At 45.2% G+C, this 19,045-nt stretch overlaps 1 protein-coding gene across 1 annotated transcript in view; it reads right to left on the bottom strand.

The window, feature by feature from the left end:
• KCNK12 (potassium two pore domain channel subfamily K member 12) overlaps positions 1-18,268 on the bottom strand; it is a 29,582-nt gene extending 11,314 nt beyond the window's left edge. The window contains exon 1 of the mRNA XM_048297719.1: positions 17,905-18,268. Within this exon, the coding sequence (XP_048153676.1) occupies positions 17,905-18,256 (352 nt within the window). The 5' untranslated portion in view covers positions 18,257-18,268. The remainder of the gene's footprint in view (positions 1-17,904) is intronic.
• Between the last annotated feature and the right edge of the window lie 777 nt (positions 18,269-19,045).

Below are 19,045 nucleotides of genomic sequence, written 5' to 3'. Positions count from 1 at the left end.
AGCCATCAGGACCTGATGAAAAGTTCTCTGTTCACAAGCTGTAACCCAGTGTAACATTTTTGTTACAGGGGTCTGATTATACCATTCCCACTGAGAAGATGGAAGTTTTCAGGTTGTATAACAGGAAAAAAATGCACCTCCCAAATATTGAATATTGTTTTAAAAATAACAGCACTTCAAAGTCTTTTCCAAATCCCAGCTGTGACTAGCCCACCAGGTATCATCACAGAGGGAGGGAAAAACCATCATGCTGCAGAGCTGCCTGGAAGACTGGGGGCATTGGGAACTTGCAGATGGATAATTACAGCAGGGAAAAACACTGCTGCACAGTTCAACAGAAAAATCAGAGTATACAAACTCTGGGAAGATACAGCAACAATATTAATTCACCTCTTCTTGATATGAATTACTTATTGTACTATTACTTATTATGATGTTACTCATACACACAGTTTTATAAGTAAGCAGTAATGCCCTGTAGCTAACAGATGGTTAAATAACAGCAAAGGTGAACTTAAATTTGCATGCAAATAAATACAGTAAGTTTACTCCTTGTTATTTGCTGATACCAGTTATTTTATTGAAAAGATTACACATATTTCACATCCTGTCTCAGGAAGATTCTTCTGAAACTCAGTTCTGCAGGTATTGCCCTTATTCTGCTATTCTTCTCGGTAAAAACACTTGGTGGCTCAGGCAAAGTGCTTATTGACAGGACTGAGGTGACTGCTTATGTCCCGGGAAAAAATAACCACATCTAATTTGAATTAAAGGTTTGTGAAAAATCCATATTCTGAAATGTCATTGCTGTATTGCTCCACCAAAATACTGAGCAAATAACATATTCAAGGCAGTAAATATCAACACCAGACTATATAAATAGAAGTTTGTGAAGACAAAGCACAGAGCATAATGAAATCATTACAGAGCATAATGAAATCATTAAATCCAGTTTATTACCATGACACACCTTTATAAACAGCAAGAGTTGAGATTGCTGCTTGAAACCTACTGGTTTATTTTTGCAATGGCTGAATTTTTCTGGGTAGTTTATCTGTGCTCCCTTCCTACTTTGTTGATAGAGAACTTCCCAATGGTTGATAAAAGAATGTAAATGCTCACGACAAGCAAACTCAGGTGTATCTTTTCAGTGACATGAAAATGCATGAGAAAAGAGGTGGTCCTACTTTCACAGCACATTTGGCAGGCTCAGAAACAGCTGTGTGCCACCAATTCAGACTATATTTCATAATTTGAGTAACCTGATCTAGTGAAAGGTGTCCCTGCCTGTTGAGCTTTTGATGGGAGACCCTTCCTTCTCGGACCAGGGTAAGAGAGCAGAGGAGGCTGCTGTTCTGCCAAGTTCTTTATTTCATAGTCTCATAGCTTTCTTGAAGGCAGAGTTCAAGGGGGTTACATGATAAAGCCAAGCAGCAACAGCAAACAGCAGGCAGAAAACAGCTGCTTCTTCTAATTCTATATACTCTATCTTCTTTTCTTACAGAAGTGTGGATTACATTTGTTAATTGACCAATAAGTTTAACACACGATTCTAGTTTTCCTTTTCTTAACCTATCCTGGTCCAATTCTAACAGTCATAAGCCTTACACAAGTGTTACACAGGTATTACACAGATTTGCATATATAGTTTCTATCAGCTCTTATTGTTCATGGGAACACTCTAAAAAATGTGAACAGTACAGTTCTAGCTATATTTTGTCTAAAGTAAAGAAATTCTGTGAAAAGGCAACACTGCTGCAGTAAGAACTGTGTTTAAGGTCTCTGCTGCAGATCTTCAATGTTTCAGGCACTTTTTAAGGCACTTAGCATATATTTTTACTAATAGTTAAAAATCTATATTTCTATTTCACTTTGGTGTGGCTTCATGTATCTCTGCTTGTCCAAAGGTTTTAATTCAATCCCTGTGCTTTGGGCCTTTTCCTCTGGACCTGAGTCCAGAGAAGCTTTCACTCCAACACCTGCCCACGTGAATAGATGACCTTTCAAGTCCCTTTCAACCCAAACCATTCTAGGATTTAATGATCATAATCTTCATTGTTAAAAGAGTATTCTGTGTAAAAGTCAGTGAAAAACTTGCACAGTATTGCCAGAAAATATTACCAAAGAGGTAATTACATTTTGCTTTCTGGACCCACCATCTCTCCATTTTGCAGCGTTAACAAGACCACCCTTGAGCAGACCTCATAAACCCTGCCTTGGGCTCTGAGAAGTTCTCAGTTCCTTCTTCTCTGTGGGGTGGACCTGTTCTCTGGATTGGGCTGGCTGCTAGCAGGAGTCTCTCATTTAATGATGAATATCCATAAGAGCCTGGTCCTCAGAAGGAGCTGGGGAGCCTGTTGTGGTTGGCAGCTAGGGATACACAGCCAACTTGTTATGGAGAAGGCATCTGTTCGCCTGTGCCTTGTCAGCAAAGCACTTAAACATGTGCTTCACAGCAAGCATGTGAACATCACCATCAAAATAAATGGGTTTATTGTCACACATATGGCTAGACACATTTATTAATTAGGAAAAAAAAAAGATAGCGACAGTTTGGATCGAGCTGTAAATGTGCTGAGCTTTTCAGTATTTTCTAGTGATCATTCAAGAGAGAGAGTGAAGTTTTATATTTTTGTTGCTCTTTGTTTCATCAAAATCTTCTGAAGCAAAATGTTACCAAAATTCAGTATGCAGCTATGCAAGGTGAAAGGGCCCATCACAGCAATGAGAGTGCTAAGAAATATATAAAACAGGCAAAAAGTGAGGCCAGGCAAACAGAGAAGATTGGAAAAGACCTTTAAGACCATTGAGTCCAACCATTCCCCCAGCACTGCCAAGCCACCACTAAAACACATCTCTTAGGTCACCAGCTGGCTGAGGGGAGCACTCATGGACTGCCTGTGCAGGGTCTTCCTCTGCCAGCTGGGTTTGTCCCTTTGTGTCACCCTGACCACGAGGGGTTGGTCCTGGTATGTTCTGTACCTCATCTCTGAGTTCAGCCCTCACCCAAGGCTAAGAACATCGTGATGCCCGGATGAAGCAAATTCATCCAGAACTGCCTACGCTTCCAACACACTACGAGGGAAAAAGCGCAACAGGGCTTTACATTTTTCATGGCCCTGAGACGTATTTTACAGGTGCCTTGGGGTTGACTTTGCAATATTTGAACCTCCCTCATGCCAATTTTGCCTCATCACTTCAGATACAAGCTCTATGGCAGCATTAATTTCAGCTGGTTGATATTTCTCCTCCCCAAAGAGAATTAGTGGAGATGAGCTTACAAAAACCCTCTTCAGCAGCCTCTCATGGTTAAATGCTGGCATTTAATGAAACCCTCATCCTGGCTTGCATAACAGGTTTGTGGTTACAATTCTGCTCATCTGGAGTTTTAAATTACTTAAGCTAGGGATGGATTCAAGAGGTAGAACAGATGGACAAACTTGTGACATATGCTTCCTGTTGCTCTTGCTTTCTTTTCTTTTACTCACTTTCTTATGAGTAAGAGATGGTTGATGCCAGAAGACAGAAAGAAATACAGCAGCTTTAGTACTTGTGAGCTCTCCTCTCAGTCAAATTACTTTGGCAATTACCTTGTCTTACTATATTTTGAGATTAAAGGGGGTGACAGTTTTGCAGTAAAGACGTATTTACTGAGAGATGCAATAAAGTTTTGGTCACTTCAAAAACTTTAAAACACAAGAAAGTCACAGAAACTGAACACAAGAAAGGGCATAATGTGTCCCTGCCTCTTTCAGCCACCCCAGTTCTTCTTATGCAGGTGTTCTCTCACAGGACTTCACTCACACAGCAGATCAGCACACTGACTCGCAATCATTTGAAATCCCAGAGTGAAATAGCCCTTAGATCATCAGAGCAGCATCACCTCTATGCCACTATATAACCATCATGTGGTTATATTTAAAGAAATCAAAATTAACTAAAATGGTTGAAAGTAACTTTTTAAACAAATGGTTCCTCAGAAATAAACAACAACAGAGACAACTATAAGCAGATGCTGTTTCCAGAGGGAAAGAAGTTCTTGCAACATAAAGGGTAAGAGATGGGGGTTACAGAACACAGAGAAACAAAGAGCTACCAATTTTCATGTTTTCCTGTTTCCTGTCTGTTCCACACTTGCATTACTTCACAGCTTTCCAATAGTCCTGGCTGGTCTTTATTGACTAACACACATACCATACTATACAAGTACATAGGAACAAAACATCCTACTCTGAACCCCATGTTTGGGTTCTGGTGCTTCCTCCCACCCTTTCCCACCTGTCAGCATTTCATTATTATTTCCCCTGAGAGTCATACCTGTATATTTCACAACTGCCTCTCATTTATTCTCTAGCTCCTTACCACCCAACATCCAGAAACGGTTGCCTTGGATACAGGGTCACAGCTCAGAGCCGACAAAACTGCTGCATCCAGAGCTTTTACCCCAAAGGGGGAATACTACGAGTCAGTTCTTCTACCCAGCCTCGCATGTGCTGACTATAAACGAAAGACTTACTTTAACATCTTTCTCAGCCTGATTTACTAAAATACCCCCCTTTGGGCTCAAACAGTACATTTTTTTAGAACTTTTCTATTGCAAAGCCTTTAATATCCAAGTTGCTGTAAAATCCCATTTGATCTTATTTAGATTACTATCTGCAAACACCTCCTGGACAGCAGTGGTCTGTCCAGCACTGTGTGAATTAAGACCCTTTAAGCTGGACCCATGCTATGCCTGAATAAATGAGATACAACTGCAGTGTTTAGGGCTGGCCAAACCTGTATCCTACACAAACATGCAGTCCTTGGTGACCCATGTACTGGGACAGATACTCCATGGAGAAAATACTGAGTGACTATGCAGATAAGGAGTGACTTCCATAATCATTCTATCTACCCATTCATCCATCCATCCTTGGTAAAATATATCTATATCTAAATCTATATCTATAGATATATACACACACCACTTCAATTTCTGGTATTTCCTAACTTTCTAAAAATATTTTTAAATACATTCCTTTAACAGAGACTAGAGTAAAGAGATGGTCAGAATTCCTGTAAATTTGCTTTGCAAACCAAGGTGAGCTAAACCAGTTTCTTTTTTTTTTGTTTTCCCTGAGTGTTCCATATATAAAAAAGTGCACACCTGCACCCAGAGACTTTGGGAAAAGATGCCCACTCTATTCAGTGACTGAAAAGTGCACCATAATAAGCTTAATGAATGTAGTTAAAAACCATCCATGTCTCTGCTGGTGCTCCTTGTTTCATTTCCACCTGTGAAATATTAGTCAGGTGTTTGAGACAACTGTTACTCAAAAGGAGCCATGCTGGCAGAACAGAGCCAGGAGATGAATAATTGAACTTTAAGGAGTTTCAAAGAGCTGCAGGCAATTTTTACAGGATTTATACAGTACCAATTTTATTCTATTTACACACAATGGTGATCAGGTTATTGGTTATCCATAGCCCTGTGATGCCTAACATCAGTGAACACCAGAATCGATCACCCTTTGCATTTCTCTGCTGGCCATGCTTTAAACCACAGGCTAAGAGGTCATGGCCACATATCCATTCCTCTTTAACGTATGTTGGTTTTAAAAAGAGTTAATAGAAATATAAGCCTAAAATAAGCCAAGCTTCCTTAAGAAAAAAAGATTATATTTGTCACAATTACATTAAATAACTAAAAGGTGAATTAATAAATAGTTACTAAGTTACCAGGTGCATGTGAAAGGTATAAAAGACTGAGAGGAAACAATTTCTGTAGAAGTGAATCACAAAGATGAAGCCAAAATTATTCCCAGCCGTGACTCAGGTGAGGACAGGAGATAGGGCTGGGAAGCAGCAGGGCAGTTCCATCAGGGCAGGGGTGCTGGGACTCCCCTGCTTCTCTGGTAGCTGGTGATTTCTGCATGTGGGCAAGGGGCTTGCAACTCCCACAGGCATCCCTGGCGACCAGTAGGATGTCACAAGGGTCTGCCTCATGGGAATGATGCAAGAGGCTCCTGCAAGAGAGCGGTGTGATGGAGAGCACTGTGATGGAGAGGTGCTGGTGGCTGTGATGCTGGGATTAAACAAAGTACTCATGTGCTCTGGACAGGAAATTTTGTAGGGGAGGTAGTGATGAAGGACCTCTTGTGCTGTACAGAGGACTAGCACTAGAGGGATAAGAAGCTGCAAGAAAACCTCATGAAATTTCTCATGAAATCCCCTGAAGATGGGAATGTGAAGACCGATCCCAGACGCAGAGTGCTTACATGGAGAGGCACTGCCATGTGGGACTGATACCTGGCCACGTCAGGCAGGAGAGGAGGGGACCCCATGACCTAAGGAGAGGTTGTCATGTATGACACAGCCAGAGCAGTATATTTAGGGTGAAGGATATGCCAGACTGAGAGGAGTAAGGTGAGGTTTTATCTCAGAAACCCCAGCTGTTAGCATCTCTAAGGCACTGGGGGTGACCCCAAAGAAACCTCAGAGAAGGAGAGAGGAATAACCTCCTCAAAACTCGGCTGCTCGTGACTGTTTAACTTCTCCTCCTCGCAGCAGGTTTCCCAAGTGTGTTTTTCTAAGCTGACACCTTCTAGCTGAGCTTTCCAAGAAAGATCTTTAGTCTCTAGAGGGTACTCAGCAGGCACATTTATCAGCTCAAGTGGCCTAACTTTTGTGTATTTGAGTGATACATGGCCCTTAAAAAGATAAACGCTGGGGCTTCAGCTTCACCACCAGCAGCAGCAGTATTCTTGCTCTTTTCACTTAGCAGAAGCAGGAAAGCTTTTTTCCTCAGCTGTACTGCATGCTGCCCTTTCTGTGTACAGCCTGCAAAGACTAATTAAACAAGTCCACCCCTGCTCACTACTACATGCCGTTGTCCTAAAGACAAAACCCAATAAATACAGAAGGAGGTCTGGTGACGTTGCTTTGGCACAGAACCAAGCCACGGAAGAAGTAGAAGTGTCTCTAAATCACTTTTATGATTCCCTGGCTGGGGCCAGCTGCTCTTCATACACCTTGTACAAGCAAATGGGGACTGACTTGTGCCAGGCCATCAGTGTTGCCAGCTGAGCAGCAGCTCTGGCCCAAGCTCTTGCTAAGCAGCCCCCCCTGAAGAGGGAACATGTGGGGAGAGTCACAGGCTTGAGGCTCAAAATCTTTGGCAAGCTTATGTTTAGTTTTCTGGCTAATCCTACTGCAACAGAACATGGTTTCAAATGAGGGAGAGGGAGCCTCTCCTAAAAGGAGATGGTGGAGAATGAAGTTCAGAGAAGGATGAAAATCAGGAGTAGGAATTCAAACTCTATTTGAATTCAAAGGAATTCAAATACATAGAGACAATGAAAGTCAGGACCTACAAACTGGCACTATTCTTGCTGAATTGGCTGTAAAGGGATGGAAGTGTCCTGTGGCATGACAACCTCCCTTTTCCACTAACATAATGTTCACAAACTTCTTTCAATACTTAAGGTTTTATTGTTCTTATAAATAATATCATCTTCTTCTCTGCTAAACTCTTGGGGCCAGTCTCTGGTTTACAGTCATAAAAATCAAGACTGAAATTATTTTCTTCATTTTATGCTGCCTTTCTTGGACAAATCTTCAGCAAGATGCTAGTAAACGCCCTCCTGTTATCCTGCCCCTTGGCACAGCTGAGGTACTCTGATGGCTTGTTAAAACAGAAAGAATATGGGTTAGTGTTGCCTAAATTAGTCCTAAACCACCTCACAAAGGAGGATTTCCAGAAAAAGGAGATGAGAACAGAATGTTCCTTCTTTTGGTTGCAGCCTGTCTCCTTGTACATTGATCTAAACTAGCCCACAGCTGCTTTCTGTGGCTGCCTCCACACCTGATGGTTGCAGGGTCCTGTCTCTGGCTTGTCTTCTTTTCTTATCCTAACAGCTGGGGAAAACCATTTTGCTACAATCTTCTCTGAAATGGTGGTGGTGTTAATAATGGAAAAATATATCCCACATGCTCCACAGTTGTTTGACAAATTTATATACTGTGAAAAAGCCTCCCCTTTGCACTACAGGCTTAGGGTCTTCACACTCTCACATTAACAGCTGTTGGGGGGGTTTAAACCCCTGCTCATATTCCAGGTTGCATGAAGAAGCATCTGCCTTGGCTCACTGCACTACCAAATATCACCTAGAACACAGGGGTTTCTGAAACACCATCAGACAGAGGAAACACACCTGTATTAAGAGTAACTGTTTTAAAAATACACAGGAAACAAAAGCATGATAACCAAGAAATATACGAAGTATGTCTCAGTAACCATGGGTATACATGATGGTAGTGCTCATGGGCCCCAAGAATCACCAATTCCTTCTCTCTTTTGTGTCAAATATCTGAAGCCATATACTACCACCTCCTCTGACCTTCCTACAGTCTTCATGCAGCTGATGATTCCAGGTGAACATTGTTTCAAAAGTAGATTTCTGTTGCAATCATAATTTTTCATCCTTTAAAGCTGCTCCCATTCTTATTTTCCTATGTCTTTTTGAGAATGTTTTTTGTGTGGATAATTGTGTATCTAAGCAACACCCTAACAAAAAATCTTATGCCCTGTCATTTCAAACATTAGCTGCTTTTGCTGTTTATTGAAACTTGCATTTCAGATGTCTGTGTACACCCAAGGTTGAGCCTTTTTTTTTTTTTTTTCTGAACTGCAAGTTAAAAAGAATAATGGTATCCAAATTTTGTTATGTTCTTGTGAGACATTATTGGCTTCGAAAGAATACTTGCACATGTACTGTCACTTCAGTGCCAGTACATCTCACAGTACTTCTCCTTTCAGGCTAAGAAACAGCATTAAAACTGCATTATCTGAATTTCACAAGTGATCTTGGGTCTATGTCATATTTCCCCACATAAGAAGTCTGACAAAAGAAGATGTCACTTGTGGGCTTTCTGAGCCTTACAGATGGGAAAAGCTGTTCAGTGGTTATATTGTTGGCTTATCTTTTGACTGGATTAAACAACAGACTTGTGGCAGATTTTTCTTCTGCCACTGGTGTTTTGTGTAGGTAGGTGTTCAGAGAACATCTGTTTCTTGATAGTTGTCTCAGCTATTCTGCTTTACAAAGATGGATGCAAGGGATAAAAAGGCCCTAAACATGAAAACATCCTTTCTACTGTTAGGCCTTTTTTTGTTTCCCCCCCCAAATCTTTGTACAAACTCCTACAGTTACAATTTAATGAAAAAACTCAGATAAATCTACCTGGACTTCTCTATGGTTTAAATATACCTTCACAAGTCCCTTATTTTAAAAAGTTCCATCTGAAAGCAAAGAAGCAAATTCTCAAGTACCTGTTTGCTTGGGCAGCTCTTTCAATTCATTCATGAAGGCACAAAGACCCAATTTTAAGTTACTGTAATATAAATAAAGGGTGACAGGACTGCTGACTAACCAGTTATTTCCCATTTTCTACTTCTCCATTTAACTCTTCCTTCCTTAGCATGCATTTCCCTTGACTACTTTTAAATTTAATGATACTGAACAACTTTGCCACATTACCAAGACAATTTTGAGCTTTTGATTTTATCTGAGATTTTCCTGGTCCTCCCAGCTCCGCCAGTAGCAGTTTTTGTAAATGAACAAATCATCTTATCAAATTCTTCCTCTTTCTGCCTCTCTTATGAAAATCGCAACTTGGATTTAAGATCTGTACACTGCCATCACTCCCTCCTATTTCCATCGGGCTTAAAGTAGACTTGACTGCATACACATTGAGCATGAGTGACACTGTGCTTTTTGTCTGACCTCAGGAGACAGATATATTGCTTGCACAATGCTCAGGCTGAGCAAAGAGATTACAGAATATATAATGATGAATAACCAAAGGCATTTTATCTGGCTTTAACTGAAATTTACTGAATTAGTTTCTCGCTCGGTTCTCGCATGGGCAAATTTCTTCTAGCTGTGGTTTCTGCCGTGATTAAATTTGCCTGTGTAAGACTTGGGAATGATTGGGAAACATTTGGCCAATAATTTCTAAAAGGGAAGAAGCTGCAGTGGAACAAGCTCAGAAAGGTTAAAACCCAGGGAGGAATTGCTGCGGGGCTAGAACTGTTATCAAGATATTACTGCTTCTTTCATGCACTTATTATGGATTTTTAAACAGGAGAAATAGCAGTGCCTCACCCACAATAAGTAATCCCATATCTTAACATCAAACCATTCAATTTCTTATCTTCTTCCACTCCAAAGCTTTAATCACTTGTAAAGGCTGCTAATGCTTTGCCTTGTGTAATGCAATTAGATTTAATTTTCATTCTACTTCTTGTTTGATTCAAGAAAGATTGCACTGAAACCTTCCCATGTCTAGATGTAGCAGCCAGTGCCATCAACAGAACCACTGAGCTCAGGGGGGATGTATTTTACACGGTAATAACAAGTGCATTTGTTTTATAAACCTGGCATGCCAATAAAGTACCTAAGGTAGGATTTCCTAAAGCTCTGCAGGCTGGTCTGCTATTGACTTCAGCAGAAGTAGGCTATTGAGGAGATATTTGTCTGGATTGCAATGCAATTGCCCCTTGGATTCTAATTTTGTTTGTTACTAGAGTGTTTCTATTCGCAAAAGGTTTTTATTGTCACTTCAAACATTTATTGTGCTCAGGAGGGCTTTCACATTTCAAATGTTCACCAGCATGAACCCTAATTTTTGTGCTTAAACATCTTCTCCCAAAATGCCCTCAGGTATGCACTTGGTGCTGACACACTACAAAAACTGTCTCTTTTGATATAGGTAAGCAAGATTTATTCAGATCATGGCCACAGCTTATGTTCTCAGTAATGTCAAGCTGTTTCAGTCTAAAAGTTGCAGATGAAATGTTCAGACCTGTTTTTGTGTTGCTCTAACCCTGATGCTACTACAGCAAGAGGCAAAATTCTCTTTGACTTAACAGCTTCAAAGATAAGGTAATACCGCATTCATTAAAGAAAGAAATGACATTGTATTTTTCAGCACACCACCAGGAGTAGATAATGTTACATGAAGTTAATTGTCAACAGAACTACCCTATAATTGTTTTCCTCCTCTCTCCACAATGAAGAGCAATTAAAGCTTGCATAAAAACAAGACAGTGTGCTGGCAAAGATGACCCTGTGGTACAAGTGAGAAAAAATGATGACATGTGTATGATCTGTGTCAAACCGAAGACAATTGGAGAAAGAAGAAATAGTTAAACTGAAAAAGAAATGCGGGTCAATAGCAGGATTAACACCAGGGAAAGGGGACAAGTATGATGAGGAACAGAGAGAAACTGTAAAGCTTTACTTCTGCATTCTTTAGTAGTTATTAACATGAAAGGCTGTAAAGACATCAAACAAATATCCAAAAGTTAATCAAGCACGCAAATCACCAGTAGAGAAAGGCACACTAATTGGGGGAAGGCAGAAGAAGCTGGAGAAGTTCAGACTGCCTGGGAAACACAGGTGAGCAGGCAGCATTAGATCAGCTGTATGAGAAGGAAAGAGGGAATATCCCCAGGAGAGCCAAGTGGGGGGAAGACTCCAGGGACTGGCAGGGCTCCATGGGAACACAGGCCACAGGGTTTCAAGCAGGATTTGGCTTTATGAGCCTGCAGCAAACAGGGCAGATGATAAGCCCAGTAATTATGATCCCTCACAGCTATCACAGGCTCGATAGCTGGTTTACAGGGAGGTTGCTTGGTAATAGAGATGGACTGGCTGGAGCCACACATGGATGGAGAGGTGTCAAAGGGGTGCTTTGGCACACCAGTGTCTGGTATGCAATCACATCTCCAAGCTCTTGTAAATGCACAGGGAACCAAAACGGAGGTATTTGTCCAGCAGGACAATCACCAAAGACCAAAAGGAATGTTCTCCTAAGCAGGAGGTACATGCTCACTAAGTAGACATTGCTCCTTCAATTACCCAAGCTAGAGGGACCCTGAAGGCTGCTACAACAGAGAATCCCTGATTACAAACTCCAGTTGGTCTTTGTTTTGAACCTGAACCAGCACTTAGTAAGTCAGTATAAAATTTCCCCTAACTTCTGAGATGCTGGACCATATCTCATGTAATGCTGGGCAAAGTTTGGTTTTTGGAAGACTGCTCTATGAAGCTGTGGTGCTTGACATTTAATTTGGAGACCCCACATTTCAGTGCTTCAGCTGAGCACCTCAAACTCCACAGCCATGGCAAAAAGAAGTGCAATTTGATTGTCCTTGACTTCTCCATCAGTTACTGATGTCAGTGTTTTGAAACATTTAGCTAGGGTTTAATATTAAAGAAACCTCTGAAATGCTTAGATTAAGTAATCTGAGCTGAAGTGCTCTGTAGAAATAATTCATTTTAGATGACCAAAGCACAGTGAAAGCTTTATTTTCTGTGGCAGGCATAACCCTACAAGGGCAGGCAAAGCCTAAGAAGTACTGAGATTAAGATAATGTTTTTCAGAATTTTTTTTAATTTAAAAAAGGGCTTTATTTTAAGTACTGGGGTTCCTTCCTCCTGCTTTCTAGAATAAAATCCCAACAAATTTAGGATCAAAATTATTTCATTGAGACCCTTCAGGGGGGACTCCTCAAGTCACCTGTGTAATTACATGGATGTAATCCAAGTAAATCTTCGTGTTGTTTCTCTTAACCACAAGAAAGCAAGCTGTGATTTAGATTACTTTTCTGCTCAGAGCACTCAACCTATGCCCACACACTTAGGAAATTCCTATCAGTGGCACCCAAAGAAGTTAATACTCCCATGCACCTACAGCAAGCAGAAAACATTGTTATGGTGACAGTTCTTCATGTGAGGAAAATCAGTGCAGGATCAGGACTCTCCACAGAAATATGCTGACCATTGACCTGCTGCCCTCTGAGCCTCTTGCTCTCTGTTCTTTATCGAGATTACCCGAGTGAGGAAAAGACTCTCAGAAATCCACTGGCACATTGATCAAAACACGACACGCACCAAAGGAATCAGATCTGCCTGAAACACACTCTCATGCTGGCTGCAGATTGTGTATAGGATGGCAAAGACAAATAACCTGACACTGCACCTTAATAATACTGCTTGCTCTTCCAGCTGCTTTCTCATTTGGTTTTGTTTGATTATTTCTTAAGAAGGTCAACTCTGGAGGCAACTCCCCCCTCATCTGAACCCTCGGCAAAAGCTGCCTGCACAAGCCTCAGAGAATTGCAGAGCCCTGAGGAGACAACACTGCTGCTGATCAGGTGCACACCCCGGTTTGGCTGCCACCTTTTGGTCGGGTTGGCCCTATAGACATAGAATGAGGCTGCATTCACGGAGAGCAGAGAGCCACAACCTCCCATGGCTGCAGTTCGAATTCACATCCTGGAATACAACAATGAAGAAGACAGGGCAAATATCTTTTCCCCTTAAAACCTTCGGACCATGTTGGTTATTTGTGGGATTTCTTGCCAAATTATCCTCTGTAGTTGCCTGCTCTCACAGGTTCACCCCCTGGCTCCTGGCAGCTCAGTACAGCATCTGACCTGTGCTTGCTGAGCTGTCCAAGTGTGTTTTGCACATCACTTCCATTAAATTATCACCTCCAGAACATCTGGACCACCAGATATTCTCACAAGACTATGACACAGAGACAGAGGATATTTTAGAAGTGAGTGGTTATGGTGCTCAGGTTGTGGAGCACAAGCAGAAATGATGTGCTGGGTATGCTGGGTCCCTACAGAGGACCCAGAGAGAAGAAGGTCTAACCCAGCTAAGCATCCTAAGCAAGGAGAGAAGAGCTGCCAAAACCTGTGAGATGGCAGAAAACCCAGAATGTTGTGTCCCTTACTTAAGATAAGAGCAGAGCATGCCCGATCCATTTGGGTAGAGCTGTCAGTCCACAGGAATATTGGGTCATTTAACAGGATTCCTCAGGGCACGTATGAACAGTCCTGCTCACTCCTACACACTGTGCCCCCAACACCTGTAACCTTATCACAGCTGTACAGAGAGAAGATCCCTGCATCTTTTCTTCCCAGGGGTGCTTCTCAAGCACACATAACCCAGATATGTTCCATCCCAAAACCATCTGCCCACAGTAAGGCTGCTATAAAAAAAAAATTATATCCAAAAATCACTTTTACACATCAGAGTACTTCACTTGACCTCATTTTTTAATGCCTGGTATGGATTTCTATAAATCAGTTCTATCACTTGATTTTTGAAACACGTACTTACACATAAGAAGCTTAGAATCCAGTTTTAATGGGTTGATTTTTCAAAATGTTTTACTATACAGGCACCTAAGGTTTATTCTAACACTTAAGATAGGAAAAAAATCTGGGTACAAAGTCTAGACTCACGAACTGAGTCAGAAATCCAGATCTTCAGGCATTCCAGAGTTGCCTGATGTGCTAGGCAGAATGAGTCTCTGCTACCAGAATATGGGAAAAGCTAGGACTGATTATGCCTGTATCTGTCACATTTTACCAGGAAGAAATCTGATCTGAGTTATACTTTTGCTGTCAGTCTTTAACGAAGTGCTGGGAGCTATAGGTGGTCTGCACTTGGGGAGGGAAGGAAAAAACTCAACTGCAAACCAAAGCCTACTGTCAGTTAAACCAAAGAATCAAGAATAAATTTCACCTAGCTGCTCCTTAAAGAAATCAGAATAGTAATTGCCTAGAAACCCAGTACCTTTTGGAGTGCAAAATAATGACTGAAGAGATGGTGTAGTCCGACAGCAAGCAAACAGAAATTAGAATGAAGTGTTTTCTTACATAGTTCTGAAAATCCAGATGTGTCTAATGAAAATAGACTCAACATTTCATTATTCAAGCACAAACAATACAGTAATAAAAAATGAATGCCCAGAGTGCTATCAAGAGGGTGTTTTATGGACTGTAAGCCACACACTTTGTGGGCTATTCAGGAAAATGCTTTAAAATTAGAATTTCAACTCTCACTTCTTAAAGACCCCATTAACATGTTTCTCACCCAGACTGTTTGATTGTGTCCCTGAGGAATTGGGGAAGTGCAGAACTGCAGCCAAGGAGGCACCTAACAGCGGGGAGCTGCTTGGCTCTGCAAAGCTCTCAAGGAGCATGGACGGAACAGTTCTCTGCCAGCCTGGCTATGCCTAATCCTTGTGTTCACAGAAGGATGAAACCTGGACTCTTCCGTCCCTCTGCTCAGCTTACACAAACTCCAGGAAAACTTGCAGTCCTGCCCCTGGGTGACTGTATTTCAGTGCCTACATCTGAAAGATTTAGTAGTCTTATTAAAACTGTGGAGAACAGAGTGAGGGCTTAAAAAGACATAGCGTGATTCCTGCAAGCTCGAATCCTCTACAAGTAAGAAGCTGAGTAACCTGTGGGTGATTTACCCTTGAGAGACATTGAGTATACTTGCTATTTGTTAAGCAGTAAGGAAGCTTTCCAACACGTCGCTAGGATAGTGGTGTGTTTAGCTGGAGTAATAAAGCTGCTTTGACACACGTAACTGATGAAGCTGTTGAGGAAGGCAAACTGTTTTGACTCTGCACGTCTGGTAGTTCTTGGCAAGGTTGGGTAGAAACAGCATTCTTGTCAATTAAGCACGACACGAAAGCAAATCAAATTGCTCTGAGCCAGGATAATGTGGTGTGTGAGCTGACAGTGGCATCAAAGGTACTCCAGGAGGGTACATACATAAATGAGCTGGCTGGGAGGGAAAAAATGGACCTTGGAAGAATGGCTGTGGAACTGCTCACCCAGGTGACACCTCAGTGCCCTGCCATTTGGTTCCTCCCACGCTGGGACCACGAGCCAGACAGCTTTGTGCACGTTTGACTAAGAGCACAGCATCATGTTTTAGCAGAACAACTAGTTAATTCATTGGGGTTTTTTGCCTTTGCTGGGTGGAACTGCCAAAAATAACCGAATACAACCGTGTGGTGGAAGAAACCCTGCTGCAGCTGAGCTCACCGTAGGCTTTGCCTCTCTACGAGCTGCAGCAGCTTGAAGAGGCACACGAAGGGAAGCACTGAGGTGGGGGCAGCTGCTCTTCATCTGCAGGAGCTGTACACGTAGCTGGTAGAAGCCATGCCAGGATGGAGCGCAGCAGCCTCGGGATGCCGGTACTCCGGCAGACACTGCTCCTGCCAGGCTGTGCAGCTTGGCACCCCCAGCACAGCAGCTCTGCCATGGCCTTTGCTGTGCCCACAGGCACAACGTGGCCTCACTTCCAGCCACCTTCTGCTGCATCTCCTCACTCAGAGCAAAGCCTTGCTCTGCAGCAGGCTCTCTGAACTCACACCAAGTACTGTAAGCAATCCAGGAGGTAGCAGGCAGGTAGCATTCCAAGAGAAGGTACGACTTGGGGAACACTTGCCAGAATCCGGCCTTTGTTGCAGATCATGAAAAACAGTCTTCAGCCTCCACCTCGCACGTGAGATGTGACATTACTGACTCCAAGGAGAGAGCACTGCCTCTCAGTGCTGCTACAGGAATATGAGAAACACAACTCTTGGTTCTGCCATTTACACCTGTCAAGACTGGCAAAACCCCCTGCTGAGTTCCTCATTCCCTCTGCCCGGGTACAAATGACTGCAGATGGGGCAATGAAGTGGAGATGGAAACAAATGCAAATGAAGAGGAAACATTTTACATTTCAATAACCTCAGAGAGGAGAAGCCAGGGTTGGCAGGGAAGCAATGTGTTTACACATCACCTGAAGATTTCTCTGTTTCCCACAGCAGGTGTAAGGAAAGAGTGGGTTTGTTAAAACGTTGGCTTTTTTTGTTCATTCATTGACATCAGTCAAAATGATCCCTTTTAAATATATGTTCCTGTGATGAAGAAATGCATTCTAATTAATGCTTAATTAAAACGGTGTTTTCATGACAGGGCTACTGAATGTAATTGCAAACCAAAAGTTAACTGGATTTTTCAATGCAAAAAGTAACAATACCTGACAACATTGCTGTACTCACCATCACGACTCCATTATACAGATTAGTCATTATTGATAAAACATTTTCCAAACCGAATGAATGTAAATGCAATAATGAGCTGTGAGTTTCTTTCTCTACAATAAAGGGAAAACACGACACTTACGCTCAGAAGACACTTGGCTTCTTACAAAACTTAAAAACTGGCAGAATTAAGACCGGTAAGAACTTGTGTTCAGGGACAGGGTTTCTCAAGCAATAGTCCAAGAGTAGTAGATAGCCACACAGTAAAAAAAAACAAAAATCCTCCCACCAGAACTCATCATTTGCTTTACAAAGTACTGCTCTTCCTAAACACCTATGGGATATGAAAAACTGCAGCCGGCTGCAGCGATAACACGGAGAACACGCATCGTGCTACAGCTGGAAGACACACGACTTCGTGTGCCTTGCGTCTTTAAACACATACACATCCTAACTTTGCCAGCAGTTAAAGCCGGTACCAAGCTGAGCGGCCAGGCACGGCGAAAGCCTGGCTCTCCCTCAGCATCTCCATCAGCCCGCTACTACCGGCCCCCGCGCCGCCTCCCGCGGTACCGAGCCACTCGCCCGGCGGGCGCATCGCGGCGCAGGCAGCGCTGCTCGGGGAGCCGCCAGCCCCGTTCGCTCCTTCGGGCCGGCGGAACGAAGCCCAGCAGCCGGCAGCAGAAGTTTGTTGGGGAGGGACGGGGCTCCCGCAGCCGCGACGGCCCGTGCTCCTGCGAACCCGCGGGAGCCGGAGCGCTGCGGGGCGGGAGCAGCGCCGGTCCCCGGCTCCGTGCAGCGGGCGGAGCGGTGGGACCGCGACACTCGGGCCGGGAGGTCAGCGGGGACAAGAGGGACCCGGACGCGCTGCGAAACCCCGGTTGCCACAGCAACGCGGCGGCGCCTCTCCCCAAACTTTGGTCGCTATAACGACGGGGCCGGGGCCGCGGCCGCGGCATCCCCCGGGCGGGCGGGTCTGCGCCGCGGAGTCGTCGGGGCAGCGCTCACCTATGGTGGAGACGACGGTGCCCACGAAGTAGAAGGCGCCGGGGAAGTCCCAGCGAGGCCGCAGGGCGTCGACGCGGATGCCCGCGGCCCTGGCCGCCTCGTAGCTCCGCAGGAAGGCGCGCAGCTCCGGCGGGCTGATGTTGAAGATGCGGCTGAAGTTGTGGAGGGTCCGGTTCCAACGGAGCTGCGCCGCCGCCTCCGACGGGCTCTCGAGGGCCGAGAAGACGGTGGCGCCGGCGCTCAGGTACGCCGCGATGAGGGCGGCCAGCAGCAGGAACCGCCCGTTGTCCTCGTTGAGGGGCGCGAGGCGCCGCCGGCGGCAGGAGCCCACCGCCCCCCGCGGGGGCATCATCCGGTGCGCGGCGCGGCGGGCGCGGCGGGCGGCGGGCGGCCCCCGGCGGGGGGCGCGGGCATGGGGCGGCGCTGCGCGGAGCCCGGCGCGGCGGCGGCGGCGGTTTCGCTGCAGGGGCCGCGGCTCTGAGTCATCCCCCGGCGGGGCTGCCCGCCCGGCTGGCGGCGGCGGCGCCCCGGGGCCGTTGGCCTCGCCCGCCCGCCCTCGGCCCGACGCCCCGCGCCCCCGGCGCCGCGGGCTGCTGCGGCGCGGGCTCGGCGGCGCGCACCGGCCGGCTCGCTCTGGCCATGCGGGGCGGCGGCGGCGGCGGCGGCCCCGCCGCGGGGGAGACGCCGCGGGGAGGCGGAGGCGGAGGCTCCGCGCGGCGCCCGGTCGACGGCGGGCGGAGGGCGGGAGCGTGCGGCGCGTCCCCCGGGGAGCCGCATCCCCGGCGGGAAGCCTCCCGCAGCCCCGCTGCCGCCGCCCGCCCGGGCCGGGCCGCTGGAGCCGCCGCTGCCGCCCCCCGGGGGCCGCCGCGCCCGGCCCGGGGGAGGGATGGGGCGGGACGGGGCCGCCCTGCCCTGCCCTGCCCTGCCCTGCCCTGCGCTGCCCGCCGCTCCCCGCTTCTCCGCTCCCACCGCGGCACCGGCCGGGCAGGGGGGACACGGCGAACGCACTGGTTCCTCGCCATGTGTGGGATGCGCCTTGGCCGCTGCGCGGGTGGTTTGGCTTCCAAACCTTTCCTCTGTGCCCGGTGCCAACAGGGTGTTTTTGGGGGAGATGGTGGTGATCGGTGGAGCGCTAATTAAT

Source organism: Corvus hawaiiensis, chromosome 3, assembly GCF_020740725.1.
Source record: "Corvus hawaiiensis isolate bCorHaw1 chromosome 3, bCorHaw1.pri.cur, whole genome shotgun sequence".
NCBI lineage: Eukaryota > Metazoa > Chordata > Aves > Passeriformes > Corvidae > Corvus > Corvus hawaiiensis.
The sequence above is the reverse complement of the archived record's forward strand: the minus strand, read 5'-3'. Positions and strand labels throughout refer to the sequence as shown.